General features: G+C 45.1%; 1 protein-coding gene across 3 annotated transcripts in view; it reads left to right on the forward strand.

Moving 5' to 3' along the window:
• The window catches only part of ZFAND3 (zinc finger AN1-type containing 3), a 144,040-nt gene that overhangs the window by 114,124 nt on the left and 5,406 nt on the right, over positions 1–24,510 (forward strand). For all 3 annotated transcript variants that reach the window (XM_086460541.1, XM_086460542.1, XM_086460543.1), the window contains one exon: positions 6,861–7,031. In XM_086460541.1, the coding sequence (XP_086316667.1) occupies positions 6,861–7,031 (171 nt within the window). The remainder of the gene's footprint in view (positions 1–6,860; positions 7,032–24,510) is intronic.

Genomic DNA, 24,510 nt, shown 5'->3' on the forward strand with positions numbered 1-24,510 from the left:
TGACTTAGGAAAGTAGTTGAAATGCCCGAAGTGAATCCGTCAAAGGAACTGTACGGTGCAGGTGCCTGAGTGTGTACTTGGTTGAATCACTTGGGTATAGAAGTAAAATTGTTTGAGAAATGGACATTTCCATTAGCTAAAGGCATGCTGATGTCAGAGAGTATAGGGGGAAGTAACGCAAGAATTTAGCGATAAAACAGATGTAATATAGGAGCCTAAACAGGAGATGAAAATTAATTAGCTTTTCACTTAATTTAGCAATTGCAAAATGTATTGACGAGGAAGGGATAACAGGCATTTTCACTTTTTCTAATTATAACCTCCCTGAAACGCCCGCAGCAGCCGATGTCGGTCGCTGTTTGTCATGCAGTTTTCAACGGGCATTTCGTTCCTCTGGGTTGCTGGCACTGGGTTCGTCTCTTCTGTTTCGTTAGAGATGGTGGTTAACGGCCGCGTTAAGTCACGCTGCCAGACAGTATATATATACTGCCGCCTTGACGGGTGCTGGTACCGGCAGTACAGGTTTAGAGGAAGACAAAAAATGCGAGAGGTGGGAAGGAATTGGGGTGTAAATTCATTTTTTTCATTTTCCCGTCCATGAATCTCAGAGTTACAGCACGGCTGAGGGTGGAAGGGGCCTCTGGAGACCATCTGGTCCAACCTTCTTGCCCAGGGCAGAGTCACCTAGAGCAGGCTGGGGGCCGTGTCCAGTCAGGTTTTGAGCCCTTCCGAGGATGGAGCCTCCAGAAACGCCCCCGGGCAACGTGTGCCAGTGTCAGGTCTCCCCTACGGTAAAAAAAGTGTTTTCTTAAGTGCAAGTGGAACGTTACTAAAAATATACGGTTTTGTATGCTCCCACCTTTTTCTGTTTCCCTGAAATCATATGCCAGCAGTAACATATGCATTAACTCATTCACGCACACGTATATCTCTGAAATTTTAACCAGAGTGTGTTACATTGTGAAGTTGGGTGATAACAAACACAAATTAGGTTGATTCACACAAACCACGGGGGCTGAGGGGCAGCAGCTGCCCGGTTTCCTAAGGAAGGGAGGCCCTCCTAGTTTGTCCCACGACAACTTCTGAATCTCTTGGGTTATTTTAATCCAACTTCACACAGGTATGAAGGTCTCGAACACACTAATCTCACATGGAGGTTTTAGGAAAAAGAGCAGCTTAGTACTTGGAGGAGGTACATGTGTGACAAGGCACATCAGTGTCCCTGTTGGAAGGAACTTGTGGCTGGCGGCTCCTCCACATCAGCCCACGTTGCTTTCTGGGGGTGACTGGTGGCCGGGGGACCCACCTTGCCTTGCCAGCATTTCAGGTTGTCTGGATTCAAGTCAGCTGGAGCCCACGGCTGTTAGCTCAGCTGCGGCCCTGTCGGTCACCCACCTACACGAGTTTTGTGGTGCTCCGGAGCGTCACCTCGGTGCTCCACAACTGCCTGTTCTCCCCGCGCTGGCAAAACGCTTGGTACCGCACGAGTTTGGGTCTCCTTCCCTCGCCACACCTGCATCGTGAGCGCCAGCTCTCGTTTTGGGGAAATCAGGCCATGTTGAGCTCAAAAGTACCGCTTACACGCAAAGCCATATATGTGCTAAATTTCATTTTTTCGCTGTTTTTTTAGCATTCATTACCAAAAAAAACCCCAAGCAACACTTTTAAGTCACTGTCTGTAACAGAAGCGTTTTCCTTAATGGCTGTTGCGAAGGGGAAGGTGGGTTTTGCTGGCAGAGTTTGAAGCTCATCACTGATGTTTTGCTCTTGGAACCCCTTGCAGCAGCTCTTTCGGTTACGGGTCTCCAACAGCTAGGCTAGAAGTTGTGGGGGGGGTTTGGTGGTGGTGGTTGTTTTTACTCATTATAGCTGGGAACAACTATAGTTGAATGGTTTTGATAACTGATGAGAAATAATAACTTCTGTAATGCAGCTTCTGGGGGTTATTTATGGTCTCCAGAGTGATTTCACAGGAGCCTCCCGAGGCAAAGCAGCGGCTGACGGGACTTGACTTCTACAGGGACTGTTCCTGTGCAGCCTCCCTGCTCCACGTTGTGTAGGGACAGCGAGTTTTAGTGCAATTGCTTTTAAACTCTGTGGCGGGGGAAAAAAAGAAATCAGTGAAATGGTGATGCTAAGGGCACTGCGCTAATACTAGAAAAGAGATTGTGTGATTGAATTTTTGAGACGTTTGTCTGTGGAGTTTTAAGAAAAATTTGAGGCGAATTCACAAAAGAAATGAATTTCTTATGAGCATGAGTGCTTCCAAAGAGGCACACGCTTAGGTATGTGATGCAGCTTTGAGATGCAGTCATGACGGTGTGAGAGAGCGAGATGTTCCTCTCGATGGAAATGTCAGTTTTCACAGCGTTGTACAGCAACGGGGGGGAACTGAGGTGGTCACAGTTGTCAGACTGGGCTCCTAAAATGTTAATCTTGAATTTCTGTCTCTTCGCTAGTAGTCAACAAGCAAATGGGTTTTGGAACATCTGTGTTAATTTTAGGTTCATTGGAAGTAGAGGAGATTATTTTAAATGATGATTCTGGTAAGTGTGATAGGAAAGATTTGCAAAGAGGCAGTTTCCTCTAGATGGAATTTCTAATGCATAGTCAACATGCTAGGAAATGAAGTAATCTGTCATCTAAAAAGGGAATAACAAAGGGGAAAACCAAAAACAAACAAACAAAACACCCCCAAACCTAGAAACCAGCAACAAGGTATTGCTCAAACTTTAGTTAATCCCTGTTAGGGAGCTACTGTGCGTGACCGTGCCAGTTTCTTCATGGACAGAGGTTTTAACAGCTCAAGCTCCTTTTAGAGTAGTTTCCGAGGAGATGGCAGTGATGTTTGAGGGTTCATTAATTATTGCTCTTACTGGTGTTTGCACAGGCAGCTGAGATCATCAATGTCAGTCTGTCAGTGTGATGGGTTCTTTATGAAAAGGAAAAAAAAAACCGAGTGCCTCGAAAGCTGTCATCAAACCAGAGATTAAACAGATTCATCTCGTTCTTGAAGCAAGCAGCAGCAGAGGGCTCCCCTTTCTGTTACTCCTCTCTCATCTCTTCCTTACCCCTTAGCTGTTAGGTTTTCTCAGCTCACCTCTGCTGGGCTGAGCGCTTCCCACCCTCTCCCCGAAGTGCTGTGAAGGAGACATCGTGATTGTTCGTGAAGCCGTGTGCCTGCAAACTCCCCCGTGGCGGGAGAGTGGGATTCAGCTCTGACAGTCGTAACACCGTTGATTTGGAAAATTGGGAGGGGAGAACACGGGTAACAAAGAGGAGAACAGTGACAGTAAGGAACAAATGTCCAAGACATAACAAATTTTAAGAGCATTACTCTGCTTGTTGTTTCCAGACAAGCTTCTAATTTCAGTCTTGCTCGGCTGAGTGACCTCGTTCTCTCATTTCGAATAGGAGTTTGATGGAGTCACCACAATTAGAAGAATCTCCACATCAGATAGATTAGAAGAGTCCTTTTTTCTTAACTCTGAGCTAAAGTTGTGATGAGGGAGTGTCAACGGCAGTTGCTCTGCTGAACAATTTCTTTGTGAAATTCTGGGGATCTCATCTCTTGTTTTTCTTCATTTTTATAGAAAAAATTTACAAATTTTGACATCTGCAGGTAAAAGGAAAGCAATCTTTCCCCCCCCCCCCCTCAGGCTGGGTATTTGTTGGTTTAGGTGTAATGCTAGAATGCGAGTTGAGTGTGGAAAGTGTTTCTTAAAAGCTAAACAAGACGTAGTTCTTACTGCAGAAATCATCCTTCGAAGGAAAGCCGCTGCCAGTCACCGGCTGAAGGAATCCTCTTCTCTGCAGCCGTTTTTGATTGTTTCGTAGTTCACACTGAGCATTTACTCCCGAGTCTAGTTGCAGCGCTTCACCCTGTTCCTAGGGATTTTTTCCCTGCAGTCCAGGTAGTGAAGCTGTGCGTTGCCGTTCCCTTCTGCTGTCGGATCTCTGAAGTCTCGTGTTGCAAGATTCCAGGTGCTGCCAGATGTGTTCGTGTCCGGTATGGCCGCTGTCAGTACGGTGGAAGGCAACGTGGTCTGGAAGAAACGCCTGCGGGACTGAATCTAAACGCTCTGATTTGTGCTTTCTCCTTGCTCTTCGCACTTGCCCACGAGGAGGTGCAGCCACGTGTGCGGCTGGTCTGTCCTGAACTGCGTATGAGCCTGGGCTCGTGTGGGCAACCCGTGACCAGCAGCTGGTACAGCCCTGAGAGCCAGGCTGCCTCCACCTCCTGTTAACACTCGTTGGCAAAAAGATGCACATTTTAAAGAATGAGATATCTCCATTTTAATTTCTGTCGTATTAACCAGCTTACGTTAATATTCAATTAGTCTTTACCAATTAATGGGAAATGTATAATTAAATATTTTAATTATAGGACTACTAGCCCGACTTGAGGTAGCTATTTTTCTCATTAAGGCCCATGGCTTCATTAACTGATTAGACACTGGTTGACTCATACATGAATCCCTCATGTGGACTTGATGATAAGCAGACCCCTGCGGTTTCCATCAGCTTAACTCAGAACTCCAAGTTTGCTTCGGAGAGCGACCAGCACGGCTTGTGTTGCCGGAAGGAAAGACGTGTGGGAGGCAGCTCTTCCAAAATAGCAGCGGATCTGTTTCTCTGAGCGACGAACAGACGACAGAGCGCGTAGTTCCCCATCTCTGGCAACAAGGTGGGCTGGACCGGCTTTTGACTGAACCCTGAGTCACCCGGGTTACCGTACAGCGGCTGCCTGCCGAAGGGTGCACGCTGCCGCAGCCGAGGCTGGCCTGCTCCTCCAGGCACTCTGACAACAAGCGTCTGTGCGAGGGGACTGTTGTTGCCTTGGAGTACGAGTCGGCACCTCTGCTCAGAAAGTCGGGCAGTCTGGCCAGAGGATCTTCCTCTTGCATCACCTTCTGCAGAGACTTAATTTGAGGCAGGGCTGGTTGTTCCATAACTGCATTAATTCGTTCCGCATTACGTTCTCTTCCTTGTCAAGGCTTGTGGAGGACGTTACGTGCTGAATGTGTTTTGTAAGGTCTCAGTGTTCATCTGTGACGTTGGTCAAGAAGGCAGCTGTATTGAGGCACACGTCAGATAAGTTTTTATTCAGCTGTAGCAATTCTATCAGCTGTATACCGTGCAGAAAGCAGTTCACTCTTCTGTGAAATGCAAGATGTGGAGACTTTATTCTCACTGTAAAGCCAGGCACGTTTTCGGCGCACCTTAGGAGCAGTGTGACAGAAATAAAGTAGACCCGAGCGAGGCCAGTTGTGTATTTGTAGTGGCTGTAATACAGAGTCCAACAACTGGAAAACCACGGTGAGACAAGGCCTGAAACACAGGGAAGAGAAGCGGGGTAGTTTATACTGCGTGTGAGGAAGCGGGGGAAGGTAATAGAGCCCACCCTGGAGGGAGAGGCTAGCCAGTATTCCCAGTCTGACTTGGTTAGGGATTTGCTCAGGGAAAGGCCTGATGCTGATGAGCAGTGGATCAGACAAGATCATTGCAATAACAAGGACGTGGATGATGTTTTAGCCACGGCAGTTATCTTTTCCTGGCTAATCCAGGACGAGTAACATGAAGTAGGCGTGTTTTCCATAGGCACAGGACACCACACAGTGGGAACTTAAAAGCAAAAGCATGTTCAGTAGGCTGCTGTCCTGCCAAAAAGGTATAGGTGTCTTGTTATTTGTTGGATTCAAGTCCTTTCAAAATGGATTTAACTGAACTGAAGTGCTTTTTCCCCTTGATCACCGAGGGGTGACGACTGATTGCAGGAATGGCTTTCAGCAGCTTCCTTACAACATTACTAGAAACAATTTAATTTTTGGTACAGTTTGGTTAAATTTATTTGCAGCTTCTCTTAAAAAAAAGAAAAAATACAGAGCTGATTCCGCTACGTGCAGGTTTGGGAAGGGAAAATGTCTTTTCTAGCCTGACCTGACTCAGCTGGCAGAGTGGCAGATCTGCTGGAATCCACTGCCTCTGATACACCACAAAAATAAAGCTTGGGCCCCCCACGTTCCAGTCAGCAGTGTGCATTTCGTGTGCTACTCTAGAGCCCTGGTCCATGTGCTCTCCCCTGAGAAAGCAGAACAACCAAACGAAAGGCACTACGCTACCTGAAGTAACGCTGTCCTGAACTTCAGCTTCTTAAGGCTTTCCCCACCCTTCATAAATGCCAGCTTACAAGAAATTAAGTTATTCATGCAAATAGCATTCTGACTAATCCTTGAAAAATGGCTGAGCACTTTGAATTTATAGCGTGCCTGTACAGGTTGGGCTTCATTTGTTTGGGTTTGCATGGTCGGTGTACACTAATTCAGCTTTAAATGGTTAACGGTGTGGAAAGAGCGGGAAGCACGGCATGGTGCTTTCATGTACCGCCTTCGGTCGCGAGAGGCACAATTGCCGTGCTGTGCCTGAGAAACCTCCCTCCTGCCAAGGGAGGAGACAGGTCAGACCTGCGTGCGGTGGTTTGTCATCAGCAGCCTAGCTGGGTGAGTTTGTGCGGGGAGGATGAAGAAGGAGAATCTCAATGAGATGACAGATGAAGCCCGCGATTGTGGAGGGTGGTGTGTACTCTACATGACCCAGCCAAGGCTGGAAGGAAGCTGATAGTTCATTTTGTGTTCAGTACTGCCAGCAGGAGGGGTTCTTGTAGGGAACAAAGGTAATTTGCCCTTTGCTTGATGCTCATTTTGATTGTTAAGAAAATGTGTATGTGCCATAGAACGGGGAGCACCACGCTGCTTGTGGTGACCCCAGCTGACAGCAGTAGACCTTCAATCTGCCCAAAGGGCTGCCTCAGCAAGGGAGTTCTAATATTTTTCCTACACTATTTGTTGCGAATACAACAGATTCACAGTCGGAGAGTGAGGCTTCTCCTGTGAAACGGCCACGGCTACTGGATGACAGTAATGACAGGCCCGAGGAAACCAGTCGATCCAAACAGAAGAGCAGACGCCGATGCTTCCAGTGCCAAACAAAACTGGAGCTAGTACAGCAGGAACTGGGATCATGTCGCTGTGGTGAGTACTGTCTGTCAGCTGGGCTCGGGTCCGTACCACAGGTGGGAATACAGAGAACACTTGCTTTGCTTTTCTTTTTTATCTTTCAAAGATACTTTAAACAGAAGCTACGGCTTCCACTGGCAGCAAAAAGTTATAATTAGTTCCTGTCTAATTTTCCCTGTAAAACTTTGGGCTTGATGTACTGCCTTGTCTCAAGAGATCTCGGATGTTAATGAGTTGAGCTTCAGAAGTCCCTGTAAGGCGGGAGAGCGTCATACCCACTTGACAGGAGAAGAAACACAAAGCACATTAGTAAATGTGCAAAGATGACAAGGTTTTTACAGAGCTTAAAGGAACATAGGTCAGCATCTACATTCTGTGGTTTGTAATTACGTTATTACTAAAAGTTAAGACCAAAAAAACCCTCTAACTGAAGATGTTTTCATTCTCCCAGTTGGCTGTTGCGGGGGGAAGACTTGTTGTTCACCGTACGCTTAGAATCATCCAGCCTGTTTTTCCAAAGTCGATGGCCCTGTTCAGCTAATTGAATTGAGGATGATAATCTCATGCAGACAGCTAATTTGGGGGTTCATCTTACATGCAAATAATCTTTCTGAAACAATAATTAATGTGACGAGATTCCAAAGGAGATCTTCTCTCCTCCATGGAACAATTGTGTTCAGCACCGGTTTAAATGTGCTCACCAGACCCAGTGATAGTGCACGTGGTGGTTTTACCTGCTAATTATTTTTTCCTGTCATCACATATCGAAAGCTTACGCTTGCGCTCTCGGAGCGTGCTTGTGCTGATGCCTTTGGAGAAGTTTTAGTTACTTCGCTGTGCCTCCGCAGGAGGATAATTTCCGAAGGATTTGCATCGATGATGGGGGCCGTTCCCGTTGCGCCTGTGAAACGTAGAACGTTGTGTGAAAATGTTTTCTGGGCGGAAGGCGTGACCTTCTGAGCAGCAGCGGGGAGAGCAGGGGTCGGCTAAGCTGGTTACAAAGACCCAGTTAATAAACTCTATACTGGGTAACAAACTCTATACTGGGTAACTAGTATCCAGTGAAGAGAGGGGAAAGCCAGCTGCAAAGATTCCGTCTTCTCCTCGGTTCCTTTCTTCAGCCTCTGTCTGCCTTCAGAGGGTACTGTTGTGCGGGGCTTTTTGGGACACAAGGCAGGCTTTGTTTCAGATGTGGAGCATCGCCACAAAACTAGTACGTTATCTGTGAGGCCACCAAACGTGGAACCACAAGCTGTAATGTTGAAATTCTTGTGATGGAAATCATACGCTGAAGTGTCCCGTCGGGTTTTGGTCAAACTGAGAAGCTTCAAACGGTGACACGGTTTGGTTTGGCCCTTGCTGCTCAGCGTGGCAGAGGCGGGAGATTCTGCTCTTGGTCTGCTGCTGTCCCGTATCAAGTGACGGAGCCTGCTCGCAGGTGCCTGACTGAAATAGAAGAATCCTCCCTAATACCGGGAGCAAGAGAGTTTACAAGTTTGGGGAGAACTGGAGAAAAGATGACTTGGTGATTCTGCAAAATCAGGGCTATGTAGGAGCAAGGATGTTGAAAGCAACTTTTTAAAAGTCCTTACACGGGTTAGTAATGTTTTTAAAATCATGAAATAAGACCTGCCTTTTTTTTTCCTCCATAAACTGGATGACAACTACATCTAGTTGGTTCCTCCCAAGTTTTCTTGAAGTAGTTCCATAATTCAACGTTGTTGTGATATGAACGTTGTAAAAATTATTCTTCAAATTGTTTCCACTGGATACATACAGCTTTATGGAAATACTTCTGTTCAAGTTCATAAAATGTGTTAATGAAACATGAATATGAAAAAAAAAAATTCTGAGTTCCTCAGCAACAAGTGAGGAAGTGAAAATTTTCATTCCTGTGCAGGATGTATAATAAACATTTATATTCCCCACATTTAGTGAGAGCAGTGGGAGGGAGGAGTCTCTTTCTGTGTGTACAACATGACTGAAAAGACGGGAGATCTTTGGTTTATCCGTGCAGCTCTACTGTTTCATTTGTATTGTCATTTTAAAGAAGCTGCCCGAGAAACCGTTCTCACGATCTTTGCCCTGCTGTCTGCAAAATTAGGTTGCTTTAGGGCGTGAGTGACAAGCCAGATCACAAACCCTGGGGAGGGCGTGATGGAAAATGGGACGGAATCAATATATTAAAAGTCTTGTTCATGTAGAATGTTTTCTGAGTCCGTATGTGATCAGGTTGTCCTTTTGTCATAGTGGAAGCACAGAAGTGTTGGAAATATAATCAACTGGTGTAAAATAAGCATGTATGTTCTTCAAAAGTAATGGTCAAGGTACAACATTGTTTGATCCGGACTTTGGGCCGCTGCTGTTAAAGCCTTAACTGAAGCAATGGGGGAAAAACACGGAAAAAACCTCAACTTTAAACATTAAAAGACATTGTGATAGTCCAGATCGATAAAAAGGCAGGTGCGATCTTTAGGAGGAGAAATGTGTGTGTTTGCTGGGATGTGAGGGAAAAGGATTAACCACGTAAATATTATGTTCTTCCAAACTGTGGCTGAAAGACTGTTGTTAAAATCTAAGTTAGCTCTTTAAGCCTCCCCAGAACAGCAATTTTATTGTTTGCTGTTACACATCTTCTTGACCCAACGTTAAAAGTGTTGGAAATCGTCTCGTGTTTTGCTGATGTGTCCTGGTGACTCTTCCAGGGAGATTTTTAGTGAGACGCAGCGGCAAGAAAAACCTGTACGTACTGGACAATGTTTTGATCCAGACGTACCTGCAGGTATTAATCCAGTTTGAATGGGACTTGTCTGACGGGGCACAGCCTGTTTGAAAGGGGACAGAGGGAGTGAGCTGCTGCTTTACGGCTGTATTGGCTCTGCTGCCTCCCGCGAGACCTGCCCCGCGAGAGGTGACGCTGCTGCGCTTGTTCCCTCGGCACGACATGGAATTTTAGACAGGTTCGACAGGGCTTTGCCGTGAAGGAAAACAATTCACTACTGAGGAGGGAGTCCCAGTCAGGCTTCTTCAGACTCAAACACAACGTTTTTCAGCTGTGGAAAGGTTTGTTTATTTTCATACAGGCGTACTCTTAAGATCTTTTTTTCATTTTGCTGCTGCTCTGTACAAGTTATTAACTGCTGACAAGAAATTCACATCTCATAAATAATGCTTAAGAGCCATTGCTCCATAAATTGAATGTGTTATGAATTGTGATGGGCCTTTTTGTAGCGTTCTGTGCCTGGAGCAGGAAGAACAGAGGATGTCATTTTCATTAATTTGTAATGAGGTGCCAATTAAAGGCAAGGAAGGAACTCGGAAGGGAAGAGTCACAGAGCTCTCCTGAATCCTGTACCCTGGGGCTGTCAAATGAGCGCGCTGCCAAGCCTCCTCTGAAAGTTCCAGTAAATTACAAACTCATCCAGAGCACACAGACAAATTCGGCTTCCCTTTGATCTTCAAAAGAGCAATTTGTAAGACGAGTTCTGAGCCTTTTCACACGGCGAACTGGGGAAAGTGATAGGAATTGTTAATTGCTGATGCACCTCGCAAGCTTCGGTGAGAAATTTCCAAATGAATTCTCGTTTTGTGCCCCTCTGACTGGATAACCTTTAAATCAGCACTGCTGGAACAAAACCAGCTTTCTGTGAGAAGTTTCCAGGTGACAGTTACACTAGGCGTGTTTTCCAGACAGCGATGTTCTCAGGTTTTGGGTGGGCCTTTCAGGAGTGTCTTATGATGGATAACGATGTATTGAAATAATGTATTTATTTAATATTAGATTTAGTAGGCAGTTATATCATCAGGAATTACAGAAATCGTATCCTTCAAGTTACATTCTGCTACAGCGTTTCTGCTGGAAGTGTAAGGAGCCTGAAATCAATCACCTCGTGATCCTTGGTCTGAAAATGGTCAGTTCTGTGATGTGATAAGCAAGTGGTTACCACAAACCTGCTTTAAAACTGGAGGCAGCAAATTTGTGCGTGAAAGTAGCTATATAACCGAGAGTTCTGGAGATGTATTTTAGAAAAAGGCAGGTTGATTATTTGCGAATTACACTATAAAGTTATGGGCCTTGTCTTAATTCCTGGGGTAGATGTATATTGCTATGAAATAAAGTTGTGTACGTTTTTAAAAGATAGTGAGCTGTAAACTTCTAAGCCACAGAAGTTATTTGCACAGAAAGCACGGCTTAATTTTATGCCAGAGGCGTAGTATTTTAGAGGAAAAAGTAGTTCTGGTATCACCTACTGTGTAAAGCCAACACAGAGGAGCCTGCAGTGGTCTTCAACATTGTTGGAATTGCCTAAGACGGAGGAGGATATACTAGATATCAGTAAAGGAATATCCCACCTGCCACGTTAGATCCAGTCCTAGTCAGCAATTAAAGAAAAGTCAGTACAGCCTGCCAGCTCCTCAGCAACCTCTGCCCAGAATGGTTTGCTGTTTGCAGGCCACATCCTAATGGAGGTGGCTGTAGCTCGGGCTCCACCTAGCCAGAACCTCTTGGCCAAGAGTTCTGGATGGGATCAGTGGGGTGGCCAAGATGATGGGCCCTGGAAAGTAACCCTGCCTTTAGCTTCCAGTAGCAGTAGTGCGTTGGAGAGATGTTGCTGATTTGTTTCTGCGCTTCTCAGATAGGTACCTCAAGTTTCTTGTGTTCTTTGGCTGGAGAAGATGCTTAAAAGGATGGGAAGATCCCGAAACCTTCCAGTTCGATCAGACTGCGTTAAAAAATAACTGCTCAGTTGTGGTGCAATCTGATCAAACAGTTGTTAGCAGTATTTCTTGCCGATGTGGACAGAAAAGACTTTCTTAGAGTTTTACTGGCCTGGGTTGTGTTGTAAGAAGTTATAATTTCCCAGAATGTGGACAGACTTGGGACAGTTACGTATTCAGTGCTGCTCTTGATGGAGACTCTGCAGGAACTACTAATCCCTGGCATGGGTGAAGGCAAAATGTATTGCAGTTTTTATTGTGAGCTGTTGATGTATTTGTGAGCTGTATTGATGTTTGGCTGTTTCTTGGTTTGGAGTGATGAACATTCCCAAGTGGCCTCTATAGCAGTAAGACTTGGGGTCAGGAAACGAGAGTAACTCTGCTGGTTAGCCAGAGTGCTGCCTCGCTGTGCTCAATGTGTGGAGTGAGGGTGTAGCACGTTGTTGGAGCACACCAGAGACTGCTCCTTTGTAAGGGCATAACTTTCATAGAACCATAGGATGGTTTGGGTTGGAAGGGACCTTCAAGACCAGCTAGTTCCACCCCCCTGCCCTGGGCAGGGACACCTTCCACCAGACCAGGTTGCTCCCAGCCCCATCCAGCCTGGCCTTGAGCCCTGCCAGGGAGGGGGCAGCCACAGCTTCTCTGGGCAACCTGTGCCAGTGTCTCACCACCCTCACAGTGAGGAATTTCTTCCCAATATCTCATCTCAATCTCCCCTCTTTCAGTTTGAAACCGTTACCCCTCATCCCGTCACCACACCCCCTGATCACGAGTCCCTCCCCACCTCTCCTGCAGCCCCTTTCAGCACTGAAGGCCACTGTAAGGTCTCCCCAGAGCTTTCTCTTCTCCAGGCTGAACACCCCCAACTCTCCCAGCCTGTTCTCACAGGAGAGCTGCTCCATACATCTGATAATTTTTGTGGCCCTCCTCTGGACCCACTCGAGCAGGTCCATGTCTTTCTTTTGCTGGTGCCCCCAGAGCTGAACCCAGCCCTGCAGGGGGGTCTCACCAGAGCAGAGCAGAGGGGCAGAATCCCCTCCCTCGACCTGCTGCCCACGCTGCTTCTGATGCAGCCCAGGAGGCCATTGGCTTTCTGGGCTGTGAGCGCACATGGCTGGGTCATGTCCAGCTTTTCATCCCCAGCACCGCCAGGTCCTTCTCCCCAGGGCTGCTCTCCATCCACTCATCACCCAGCCTGCGTCTGTGCTGGGGATTGCCCCGACCCAGGTTCAGGACCTTGCACTTGGCCTTGTTGAACTCCATGAGGTTCACCCAGGCCCACCTCTCCAGCCTGCCCAGGTCCCTCTGGATGGCCTCCTGTCCCTCCAGGGTGTCCACCGCACCACACAGCTCGGTGTCACCAGCAAACTTGCTGAGGGCACACTCGATCCCACTGACCACATCACTGACAAAGATGTTAAATGGCACCGGTCCCCGTACTGATCCCTGAGGAACGCTGCTTGTCACTGGTCTCTACTCGGACGTTGAGCCGTTGACCACGACTCTTGGAGTGCGACCATCCAGCCAAAATCGTATCCGCCCAGTGGTCCATCCATCAAATCCATGTTTCTCCAGTTTAGAGGCAGGGATGTCCTGCAGGACAGTGTTTCCTTCCTGACTAGGTAGAAACTTTATTTGGATATAACTTTTGCGACAGGTCACCGTCCACTGCCCATGAAATCTCGCTGCTAAAGCTTGTCTCGAGGAGGAGGACACAGATTTTAGTCTTTGCAGTATACAGTGTGCTGGGCATCTCGGAGATGGTGCTGAATGTGACTTTAATGCAAACTGCATAAATGCCACGTTAAATTTTTATTAGAAGTTGGTGAAGTGGCTTATCAAGAGGTGATCAAAGTGGGTAACATTGTCTCAATAAAATGGTTTCTTGTTCTAACAAGTTTAATAGCAACACAGAAAATCGACGCATCTGAACAGTTGAAAACTCAATTTGTACCTGGCTACTTTGTGGCTTGTTTCTCTTAAGGTTAATGTATAAAAACATTGAAGATATTGCACTCTTTGCTTCGATTAGAGGAGAGGGCGGGAAGAATAGAAAATAAAGAAAAGAGGCCATAGTGGTACAAGATGTACATACTGCTTAGTGCAGTTGCCTTGGATGACAAATTCTTTCGGACAGGAGAAGGAAAGAAAGATAAAGGAGCAGCTGAAGTGTGAATGAGTATAAAATAAGGAGGTGAAGCAACAGACTTAAGTATTTGAGTAATGTTAAGATTGCTTGCCTAGAGGGGAAAAAAACACGTAAATGAACATTTAAGTACATTGGTTGAAGACAAACAGACAGGATAGTGGCAATGATAAATGCCTAGTCAGTAGATGAAAGTAATCATTGACAGAAACAGAGGTGCTCTGGTTGATTATTAAAATAAGAGAAGAAACTTATTTAAGACAGCTCATCAAAAAAACCCCTATGTCCAAAAAATGCATGTGAAGGCTTCAGGTTAATTTCTGTACAGGTGTCAGAGCACCACGTTCCTTTGTATGTGAACAGTGGTCGTGAGGGAGGGTACTCACGGGAAGAAAATTACAGATTTGGAAAGTCATTTGAAGAAAGTAGCTCCAAGGAGAGCTGCTACGGGGATGAGGGAATAAACCCGTGGGGAACGCGTTTATCTTGCACTAGAACAAACTGGCATTATATCTCTCACAAAACATCCTCAACTGTCTCCTGACTTAAGTCCGGTGTGTTCTAAAGATAATTTGGTGCTTGCCAAATTATCTATGTATGTACAATTAACAATGGAAAGGACTTTAAAACATTAATGAGTAAATGCAGATTAAACAAGATCCAACCATCATGGGAAAGCATTATAAACAAGTTGTAAAAATCTGTAATCTTGGCAGGGACGGGAGCAAAACTTTTTAAAATACTTGGCAAGCATCCTTCGAAGCCATTTCTGATACTATGCATATATATGTGTGGAGAGATATACACACAAACACATAAACGTAGTTCATAAGTATAAAAAAAGAGAGTTCTAGTTATGTTACTGTGCTTGTTTTTTCCACGACCCTGTTTTTAATTGAGTTCCGTAGGAATCTGTAGTAACCCGGCAGAATTCTTTTCTTCAGATTATTTAAAAATGTTGCTTTAGTTCTGTTTTGGTCTTCTGCTGAGCAGAGAGGTAAGAGGAAGGAGAGACCAGACTCGTATCAAGCACTGGGCGTTTCTGTTAGCCATCAGAAACAAAATGTGTCCACACAGGAGGGACTGTACCTTTTTTACCAACACTGGTGGCAAGTCTCACCGTGACTCAGTAATACAACAGGTGGAAGAAAAACAGCTGCAGATTCTTGTCTAACAGAGCTGCTCGTTCATAAACACAGGAGATGAGGCACTTGTTTGGATTGTGCCAGAGTAAATTTGGAATGATTTGATTTACTCAGTTAATTTAGAAATTACCTTCAAAAGGACGGGAAGAAGGAAACAAACTTGAATAGATAAGAGAAAAAGAAAAAGCTCTGACAATTGCTTCGTCTTGGTACAAAGTAGTGCAACATGTATCGAAACCAACGTTTCTTTTAAAATTTGGTAAAATGTTAAATCTTGGTTCCATTTCTGTGGAACCTTTTTCTGTGGCAAAGAATTTGTCATGGCACCGGTGAACTCACTTTCTAGCTGGGTAAGGTTTATCTGGTGCAAACCAAAATCGCTTCAGGCCACCACTGTGTGTGGCTGTAACAGATGTTCTGCCATTGATTGACTTTACCTATGCTCACTGCTTCTGGAGATGATGACTCAACCCGTTCAATAAGAAGAACTGAAGGAGAAATGAATCTTATTAGTAACTGGTTACGTACTGTAATTCTGGTAGGCCTTCCCGCCAGGCCTTAAGAGGTACCATGTTCAGCTGACTTCTGTGGGCTGTTCTCTTAAGATTGTTGCTCCCAGAACAGTACTTTTGCCTCAGCCATTCCAGCAATCTTCGCTTCCATTGCTGCAAGTAGTTAAAAAAACCCCAAAAGGTAAAACTATTGTAGTTTGAGTTCAAACTCGAAGGGGGTTTTTGTTTTGTTTGATTTTACAAAGATTTTATCTCAAGACTCTAATTTAATTGATAGGGAATAGGAGCTGTTAACTAATGTTGGTGTCTCTGAGTAATAAGTATTCTGGCAATACTGGAAACCAGACAGTGAAAAGCAGTTGACTAACTGGTGTGTCCCGGGTGCCAAGGACAGGTCCCAGAAGCCCACTGTGGTGTCTAGGCTTTCGAGAAGCCGTCCACAGCTTTGGCAGTGTAAATGGAGATCCTGGGCTGCTTATCATGAGGAATCATGAAATGCAGTTTGAAGAGGCTCTGGTGTGTTCCCTCAGCTCGTCCAGCGAATGTGGTTTCCTACAGCATGTGCTCATTTTGAGTTCTTCCACCGCGCTACCTGAAGTTCTGCCACAGGCCCTCCCTTGATTTAGTGATGTGCTCTGAGCCCGGTAGTCACCTCCCCGTAGTCCTACGTGTAACTGAGCCACTGCGTGTAGCTGAAATGGGTCAGCGGGTCTCTTAAATCCTTGAGTTTTCCTTAAATAAAACAAGTTAGCATGTTTCTTTTAAAAACAAAACAAAAAGAGGTTTTATTGTGACACCGCTGATACAACCTTCGGGTGGTTTTCGCATGGAAACTAAAGTATGAGGAAAAAAAAAAGGTGGTTTGTTGATGTGCCACGTCCATACCTGTGCTGTGGTTGCAGAAGACAGATGCATGTGCATAAAGTAAAAGATTAGGCAATTTTTAAGTGTCTTCTACGCACAAGAGACCCGTGGCCTGGTGAACTTGAACGTGAAAATCTCGCTGAGGCTACGTGCTTTCTCACTCCGTCGTTTCAGTACCTCTAGGGAAGTAATTTGCTCAGTCTTCAAGTCATTTTTTTTTCTTGTCACAAAAATGAACGTAACAGCCACCTACCTGCCAGATGTTAAAGGAAACATTTTGGAAGGTTAAAGCGCTCTACGTTTTCTAATCAAAATTCTTTCTTTACAGTACTTTTGTTTATCCAGGGTCTCACAGGCACACGTCCCAGCTTCCCCAGGACTGTGCTGCTGCGGGTTGTAGGAGGCTGCAGCAGTCTGTTCTCGAAAGGAAAGACGCTGCCTCCACAGCCTCCCTCTCAAAGTGAAGCAAACGCGTTTGCCCACGGGTTGACGAACAGCCACGCACGAAGTACTGGTTTTACTGATGTGCTTGACATTGGAAGTGAACGCGGAAGGCCCCGAAATACGCGCTAATCGTCTGACAAATCCTGGGGGAACGTTACCAGCTGGTTCAGCTGACCAGGGAGTCAGGCTTAGGTAGGGAGGAATGATGCCCAGAGAATTTGGTCTAAATTCTTCATAGGATGAAGTGGGGGAAAAAACAATCACACCAATTGCTGCGTTGGAACTGAGAGGAGAAAAAGGAGATTGAAAGGAATTGTCAAAATTCACCTTGAAAATGCATGATTCATTCCAGAAACAGGTTTTCTCCCCCCTACAAGCCAAATAAATAAATCATTACCTGAAGGAAAACGCCACCTTACGTTCTGTGTCTGAGGCGTAAGAAAGCGTTAGAGCTGGGTACTGGGACGTGAGCCTGCCTGGGTCTCTGCTCGAGTTCTCTGCGAAGTTGCCGTGGGCCTTCTAAGGCCATGGCACAAAGATCCGTGTGCATCAGCTTCCACAAAAGTTAAAAGAATAATATTAGTCTGTGTCAGGGGCTTTTGATATTAAGTATTTCTGGCCTTGGAGGAAAGTTTCAAGAGCTGAAAACCTGTATTTATGGATATTCTAATCATTAAGGTACAGTATTTTCTTCAGTAGGTTTTTACAAGTAATACTTTTATGTAAGTGTGTCTTTACACATATTGAAATGCAAATGTTTACCTACAGAGGTGTTTGTAGCCACTAAATGTTCTGGAGCTGCTCAGAGAGGTGCCTAAGTGTGTACAGGGATTCCTGCCGTATCCTGACCAAGCAGGAGCAGGGAATGTTGTGTGAGTCTTCATACCCAAAACAAGGGGAGGGGCAGAAGCGTACATCGCTCCAAGCATTTGTGTTCCTTTCTGGTCTGAATAGAGCTTCTGAACAGAGCCCTGTGTCCCTTTGGTCAGAAGGAGAATTACTCTTGACATAGATTGCAGCTTGCACGGAGCAGAATGTGTAATCTAAGAGACCCTGGGCAGAAGGTGTAAACAGGGGATAAAGACATAAAATAAATTTCCTTTAAGTGTAAGAGAAATGGAGCTGCTTCTCTCCAGTGATCTGGCCAGCAAGCCTCGCTGTCAGACTGTGGATCAATATGGAGCAACCTCTAGAAAGCTGTTTAAACCCAAGGCATAAATAATGTAATTCAGGAAATGTACTGAAAGTCAGCCCTGGAATCGTATTGAACAGGTGACGATTTGAAGTTAAAATACACGCAGGATCCAGGAGACCCGTTAGAACTGATTCAACGCGCACGGTACGGTGGTACAGACCCGTTCATTATTCATGCCGGTTCTTTATTAGCAGCTTTCTCTGTCCCGCGTTTTCATTGGGCCAAACAAAATGATACACGTACATTATTGAATCACTCAGCATTGCTTTCTATTTTAATTAAATTACTGGGTGCACTTTGGCTTTTAATTAAATCCTCAGCTTCTGGGAGAAGTGTATTAGCTCAGGTGGGCTTGAGAGAGACTTCTAGAAGTACGAATCCTTATCAAACTCTTCTGAAAATGGCAAACGCTTCGCACGAGGCGATCCTGCATTGATGCCGGGGTAGCTCTGTCATCCGCCTGCCCCTTCCCAGTAGAATTCCTTTAAGATTTCACACTGCTCTCAAAGCTAAATGTTCTGGGTGGGAAACAAAACTTCTTTATATGTTGGTACCGCCTGTGGAAGATCTGGTTTTTAAAGAGCACTATGATAGTGTTACCTATTGTTAGGGTTTACCGCTGCTTTATGAGGTGTCTGCTCTTGGACACTAGGATGCCTTTTTGGCATAATTCCGTTTTTTACCACATGTCTTGTTCTTTGGATTCATTCTCCCACATCCTGCAGGATATAACCTTGTGAAACCAGGAATGGGGAGGTGCAGCGTTGCTTCAGTGTGTTCGCAGCCCTGCTGTCGCGGCAGTCAATGCTCCTTTCACAAGTGCCGCAGGGATATTAATTCCTCCTGAATGTGTCATTGCAAGATCACCCAATTACTCCAAAAAAGCAAGCTCTTCCCCTACCTAAAGTCTAAACTTCTAGTTTTGAAGCTGGCTTTTCCTCTCCCTCAAGTTAGTCATACATTGGGGCTCACTGTCAGGCACTGCTGCTGATGCTGCAAGTTGTTGGGAGCAAAAATGGTTTCTCTGAAAAGTCTTGCTCGGATAAACTTGAACCATTTTTTTTGCCTTTGTGCTTCAACAGTTGCGCAAATCTTTTGGAGCAAAATGTTTCTTTCAGTTAATATTGAGAAAGTAAGTGACAGGTGAAAATGCTAATTTCTGTGAAGTTGCATCTCTGACCATAAATGCCCTGGGGTCTTACCCCGGTTGTGCAGGTGTCTGACCACAGCGGTGACCCACCGCTGGTGCGCGCGGGGCCGTCAGCTTGCAGCGTCACAGCTGCTGCTTGTGCCTGACGGCTGTGGATCGCAACCTGGACAGAACAGTCGAGGACAGTGTGTAATGTTGGGAGCGCGGCCTGCAGGTGAAACGTGTAGGTCGGTGACTTCTGAGGTGTAAGGCAGTTTAGAAGTGAGGGTCAGTTGCCTGCTGAGTCCGTGGGGGTGAGTATTTATCCGAGGTTGCTCCGTTAGACTCTCTCCGATAGGTGTTGGCCTCACGTCATGAATCCATAGTGGAGAGGAGAGGTTGTGAGGTAGAAGCAGTTACTCCTACGTGCGTGTGTGCTGTAGGGCAAGAAAAAGGTTTGGTGCGAAGCAAAAGATTTCGCCACTGTTACTTGGTGGTACGTGGCAAAACTGAGACGCGGTCCTGGCAGAGACCAGCACTGTTTGTTAAGACCTGACCCACAGCGAACGTTTTTTAATTGCCCTTTGCTGTTACAAAGCAGGTGTGCTGTATTTATCACTTTGATTCATTGAGGATTCTTTGAAATTCAGAAATAATTTCCTGAAAACCTCAGTTCTGTTGCTGTAGGTGCTCCCTTCTTCTGTGGAGTTGGTATCCACTGGAGCAAAAGCAGGGCTTGAATCTAGGAGAGTGCCATATCTTCCTTTTTCCCACTCCAAATACATTGTCTTTAAAGAAACAAGAGGAAACTATTTCTTTTGAGTTCTTAGCTCCAAAAGTGAAGGAGTAGAATAGTGTCTTACGTAGAATGTAAGAATTGTTAATCAAACAAACAAACACTAAAAAAATCAGCATGAGCTGATACAATTTGTCTGTGCAAGTAGTAAGATAAATAGGAAAGTGAATTTGAAATTAGCACAAACTGGGATAAACACGCAGTTTATTTGCAGAGCCTCCATGAGGCAAACCCACGTCTCTTGCGTGGTCCCTAAAGCAGCTTCCAGGCGTACGATCGCCCAGAAAACAGACAGAATGCGCTTTCAAACACAGGCTGTATGTGACTAAACTGGGACAGGCAAAGTCTTTGCCTTGCAGTCTAAAGAGTTCTTGCAGAATCTTTAACCATACCTGTCCAGTGGCTGTTACAGGATTAAGATGACATCGTCTTTCCTTTGTGTACAATTTCTTCCGTTCATTTCCTGGGTGTTTTTCCCCCCACTAACAGCTTTTTGTCTCCGATGCATGCTTACACATTCTGCTTTACCCTCTTTGAGGTAGATGGTGACACGGAGCAAGAAAGGAAGAAAGCCTTTGTTCCCTTCTTTTCGCCAAAGCATCAACCCAGTAGTAGAAATGCAAAACGAATCTGCAGCATCTCGTAAGCATCCTGAGTCTCGGACATAAAATTTTATGTAGCATCACAGATGTGGCAGAGCTTCTGGCATGAAGCCCGATTATGACTGACTGAAGAGCAGGGTGGAAGTCCCAAGTGCCCGACCAGTCCCAGGGACAGGTTGGCAGATCAAAAGAGACATTCTGAGGTGCCTTCTGCCACCTCTTTTCTTTTCCTCTTTTTGATTCCATTATTGCTCACTTTGGTAGTCACGAATCAGTACAGATGTTCTGTATAAAGAAGACAAGACTGAAAGGCAAGTGGCAGTGACCATAGCAAATGGTTAGACAAATAACCAAAGAAGTTACGTACACTTCTTGTACCGTGTGTTTTGTGAAGCTTTTGCAGCTGTGCTGTTCGTGAAGGAGCGTGGATCCTTGAGAGGGCTTTTTTTATGATATGTTTTATGATATATTTAGAGACTTCTAACTTTGAGGACTCTAGAGGTCAACATTCCCCATCCACTCTGCCTGGAGTGGAAATGGTAGAAAGGCACTGCCTCAAGGTATGTTTTATGGAGTTTTAATAAAAACGCATCTATTTGGTTAAAAAGCTTCACCATGTGGCCCACTCTCCTCTGCCCTTGGGAAGGAATGACAAGATTCCTAGCCAAGTTATTCTGAACTTAGCACTTAAAAGTCCATGACGTTGTGGAAAGCTGGGAAAGGGAAATGGGAGAATAGTTTAGCTCACTTATTTCCGAAAGTTTGTGGTTTAGCTTGTCGGGATTTGGTTTGGTTTTACAGAAGCTGTCGGTAAAACTGAATGATCCTTGAGCTGTGTAATAAAAGCTGACAAGGCAAACGCAGAGCATTCCCCACAGAAGGGAGAGATAATTAGAGTGCATGCAGGAACGGAGCTGTCTAGGAGGAGAACACAAGGTAGCAGCAGACGAGAATATTTCCATCCTGTAAAGCAGCAGTGCGTGTACCCTGCAGGGGCAGCTTTGCCAGGCTGGACTGTAGCACACTTTCACGGCCTTCCATTGCTGGATGTTCTTTTTCAACAACTGCCAAAATAGCAGGGGAGCAAGCTGGATTACCTTGAAATCCAGAGAGCAGGTGGTTTCTGAGGTGCTCGATGGACAAGCCTTCAGGGTCTTGCTTTGCATCTCGGTAGCTATTTGTTCTCCTCGTACCTTGATTTCTTACCGATTTCATGTCTCGGAAAAAGAAAAAAAAAATTTCCCTCCCACGCTTTTTTTAAAGAGCTTTTATTGTTAGTATCGTTTACAACTCATGAAGTCATCTTCCCAGTGGGAAGGGACCGGGAAGATGCATAAACATTGTTTTGGGGATTATTAGACACTTTTGGTGAATGATGCCCAATTATTCTGAACTGTGCTGCGGCAGCATGCGTCACTGCAGGAGCTAATCTTCTCTGCTGGCTGGTCTCCCTGGTTTTGCTGTGTGTTGTGTGGCACCCTGTAGGCGTGGTCACCTTTTGAAGGTATGTTAAAATCTGTTCTTGCACAGAAATCTGCGTGGAGACTCGCAGTACCTTGTTAGATAATACACCTTTGGTAGGGAATTTCTGCAGCACCTACAAGGTATTTTTCAGTTCTGTTTGAACCCCTGTGGATCAGAATTTCAAATTAGCAGGAAAGGTAAAATTGCTTGTGAAGCACGGGAAGGCGGCAAAGCGCACAGCACAGAATTCTGCGCAGGAATAGGTCTATGCCATTATTAAGACGAATTTTGAATAGGCTTTGTGTGGGGGATCTGTGTAAACACAAGTTGTTTATTGAAATTTGAAAGTGGCGTAAGCTGCAAATTCTGGCAGTTTTGAACTTGAGCCTTTTGACCTGGGAATGAAGATGACAAATAGCAGAATTAGGGGGCAGGTAAGACGATTTTAAGTGTCGGAAGCTCTGGTTTTGTATGGTAATACTGACTTCACTTCCTTTTCCCAGAAGTGTGAATATACCAAATATCAGGGTAACTGCAGCAGCATGCAACTACTTTTTAGGGGATGTACATCAAGATGTTTCAAATAGGGACACTTTTAAGTGTTTTTAAGTCTCTTTGTAAATGCTTAAGCTGTATAAATATTTACTAAGCTTGTTTGACACTTGCACTGCTTTTCTAAACATGCTCACAACCAAAACAATCAAATCTGTCTTCTTTTAGCAACTTTCTGGATGTCTCAGCAATGAGATCAGGATCCAAATCTCAGGGCAGGAGAAAAAGCAGCTTCCTTTCTGTCACAATGCTATTCCCGTAACAGGGATCACTATATTTATTCTATATTTCATGTAACAGTGTGACATTCTCCAGCAGTACCTTGGAAGAGTCTGGGACTCCCTGCCTGGCCAGGGACATCCACTAGAGCAGTCCCACCAGCGTGCTGTTGGCAGCAATCCATCTATTGGGCATTTGTGCCACATCCCAGAAAGTCTGACCGTTTCAGTTGAATTAACAAAGAGGAAAAAAAGAAATGTAATAAAATGGGGGGACCCTCCAAAACTACAATTTGGCTTTTGCGTTGTGGATCGTTATGCCGGTTGTTGAATCGTTTCGGGTGCTTCACGTATTGTATTGGTATTTTAGCAGCTTACTAAAACTTGCAGTTTTCAGCATTTGAAGACAGAAAGTGAAGAATTAAATGTAGGGCTTGGGTGAAATACTTGCTTATTGTCATTCCATACTCCCAGCCAGCCAGTGCTCTTGAAAATAAGTGAGGAAAAAATGGGGTCATTTTGCATCGTCGCCCCCACGCAGCAAACCGTAGGTCTGTGGTATTCGCTGGTCTTGAATGTGGGAAGATTTTTTTGTTTTCTGTCCTTTCCCCTTGCCTTTTCCTAGGAGATTCCCCAGGAAGGATGACAGCAGCAGTTGCTTGTGTGCCATCGTAGACTTCCTTCGAACGACGGGCGTTGGCACGTGGTATGCAAAGGGCTCGCCCGTGTGGGTACGAGCAATGCCGAGGTGGTGCTTCGTGGCTTTAGCACTTCACGCTGTGGTGATGAAATGGAAGGGAATTTGTGATGATGCCTTGTGAAGTCATTTCTAGGGTGCTGAGAGGAGCTCAAAGGTTTTGAGGCCCTACATAATGTTTTTCCAAATGTTTGCACTGGAGGCGTGCGGAGTAGGTGATTCATAGTTTACTTCTAACATCAGAAAACAACAATTGCAATGCTGTGAGATGTATGATTACATTTACTGGGCTGAAATCGTCTACGCCTGGAGTGGAGTCTGGCATATTTTCGGTTGACGACGAGGGTAAACTAACTTTACTTGGCAGATGGATTCCCTTTTCCAATGCTCTTTGCCCTAGCAGAAAGTTATTTATTTTGTCTTTTAGTTATAGCGTCCTAAAGGAAGCATTTCTGCAGTAAAATCCTTTAGGGGAGACAACCTGTATTTGATATCTCCTCATAATGAACTGAACAGTGATACACTGCAAGAGTTCATTGATCTAACTTGCTTTATAACCATAAAAGCAGAGTTCTCAGGAGAAAAGGATTCACCGCTAAGCCTGGATTGGGTTTAAGGATCAACGTAGAGGGACAGCTATTTGCCTTCTGCCCTGGTGCGTGCAAGTTAACAAAGGAACTGTTGTACGAACTGATGGTCTTGACGTGACATCAGGCACTTGTGCGCACACGGACCGCAGAATGTCCGCGCTGATTGCCAGACCAGTGAGGAAACAAGGAGTGAATATTGCAGTAATAACTTCATTGAATAGATCCACTCTGAACTAGTGAAAAAAATGTTCAGAACTACTGTTACTGCACTAGCTACTCTGTAACAGGGTTCAAGTGAGTCACATTTTAAATAAAACCTCCAAAAATACAAGTTCCAGTCTTTAAAGTGACATAAAGGCATTTTGAGCAATGGGACTAAAGATCTGACGTCTCTTTTGGAAATGAGACTTCCAGAGGA

The sequence above is a fragment of the Leptosomus discolor genome, chromosome 2 (assembly GCF_034619465.1).
Source record: "Leptosomus discolor isolate bLepDis1 chromosome 2, bLepDis1.hap2, whole genome shotgun sequence".
Taxonomy (NCBI): domain Eukaryota; kingdom Metazoa; phylum Chordata; class Aves; order Leptosomiformes; family Leptosomidae; genus Leptosomus; species Leptosomus discolor.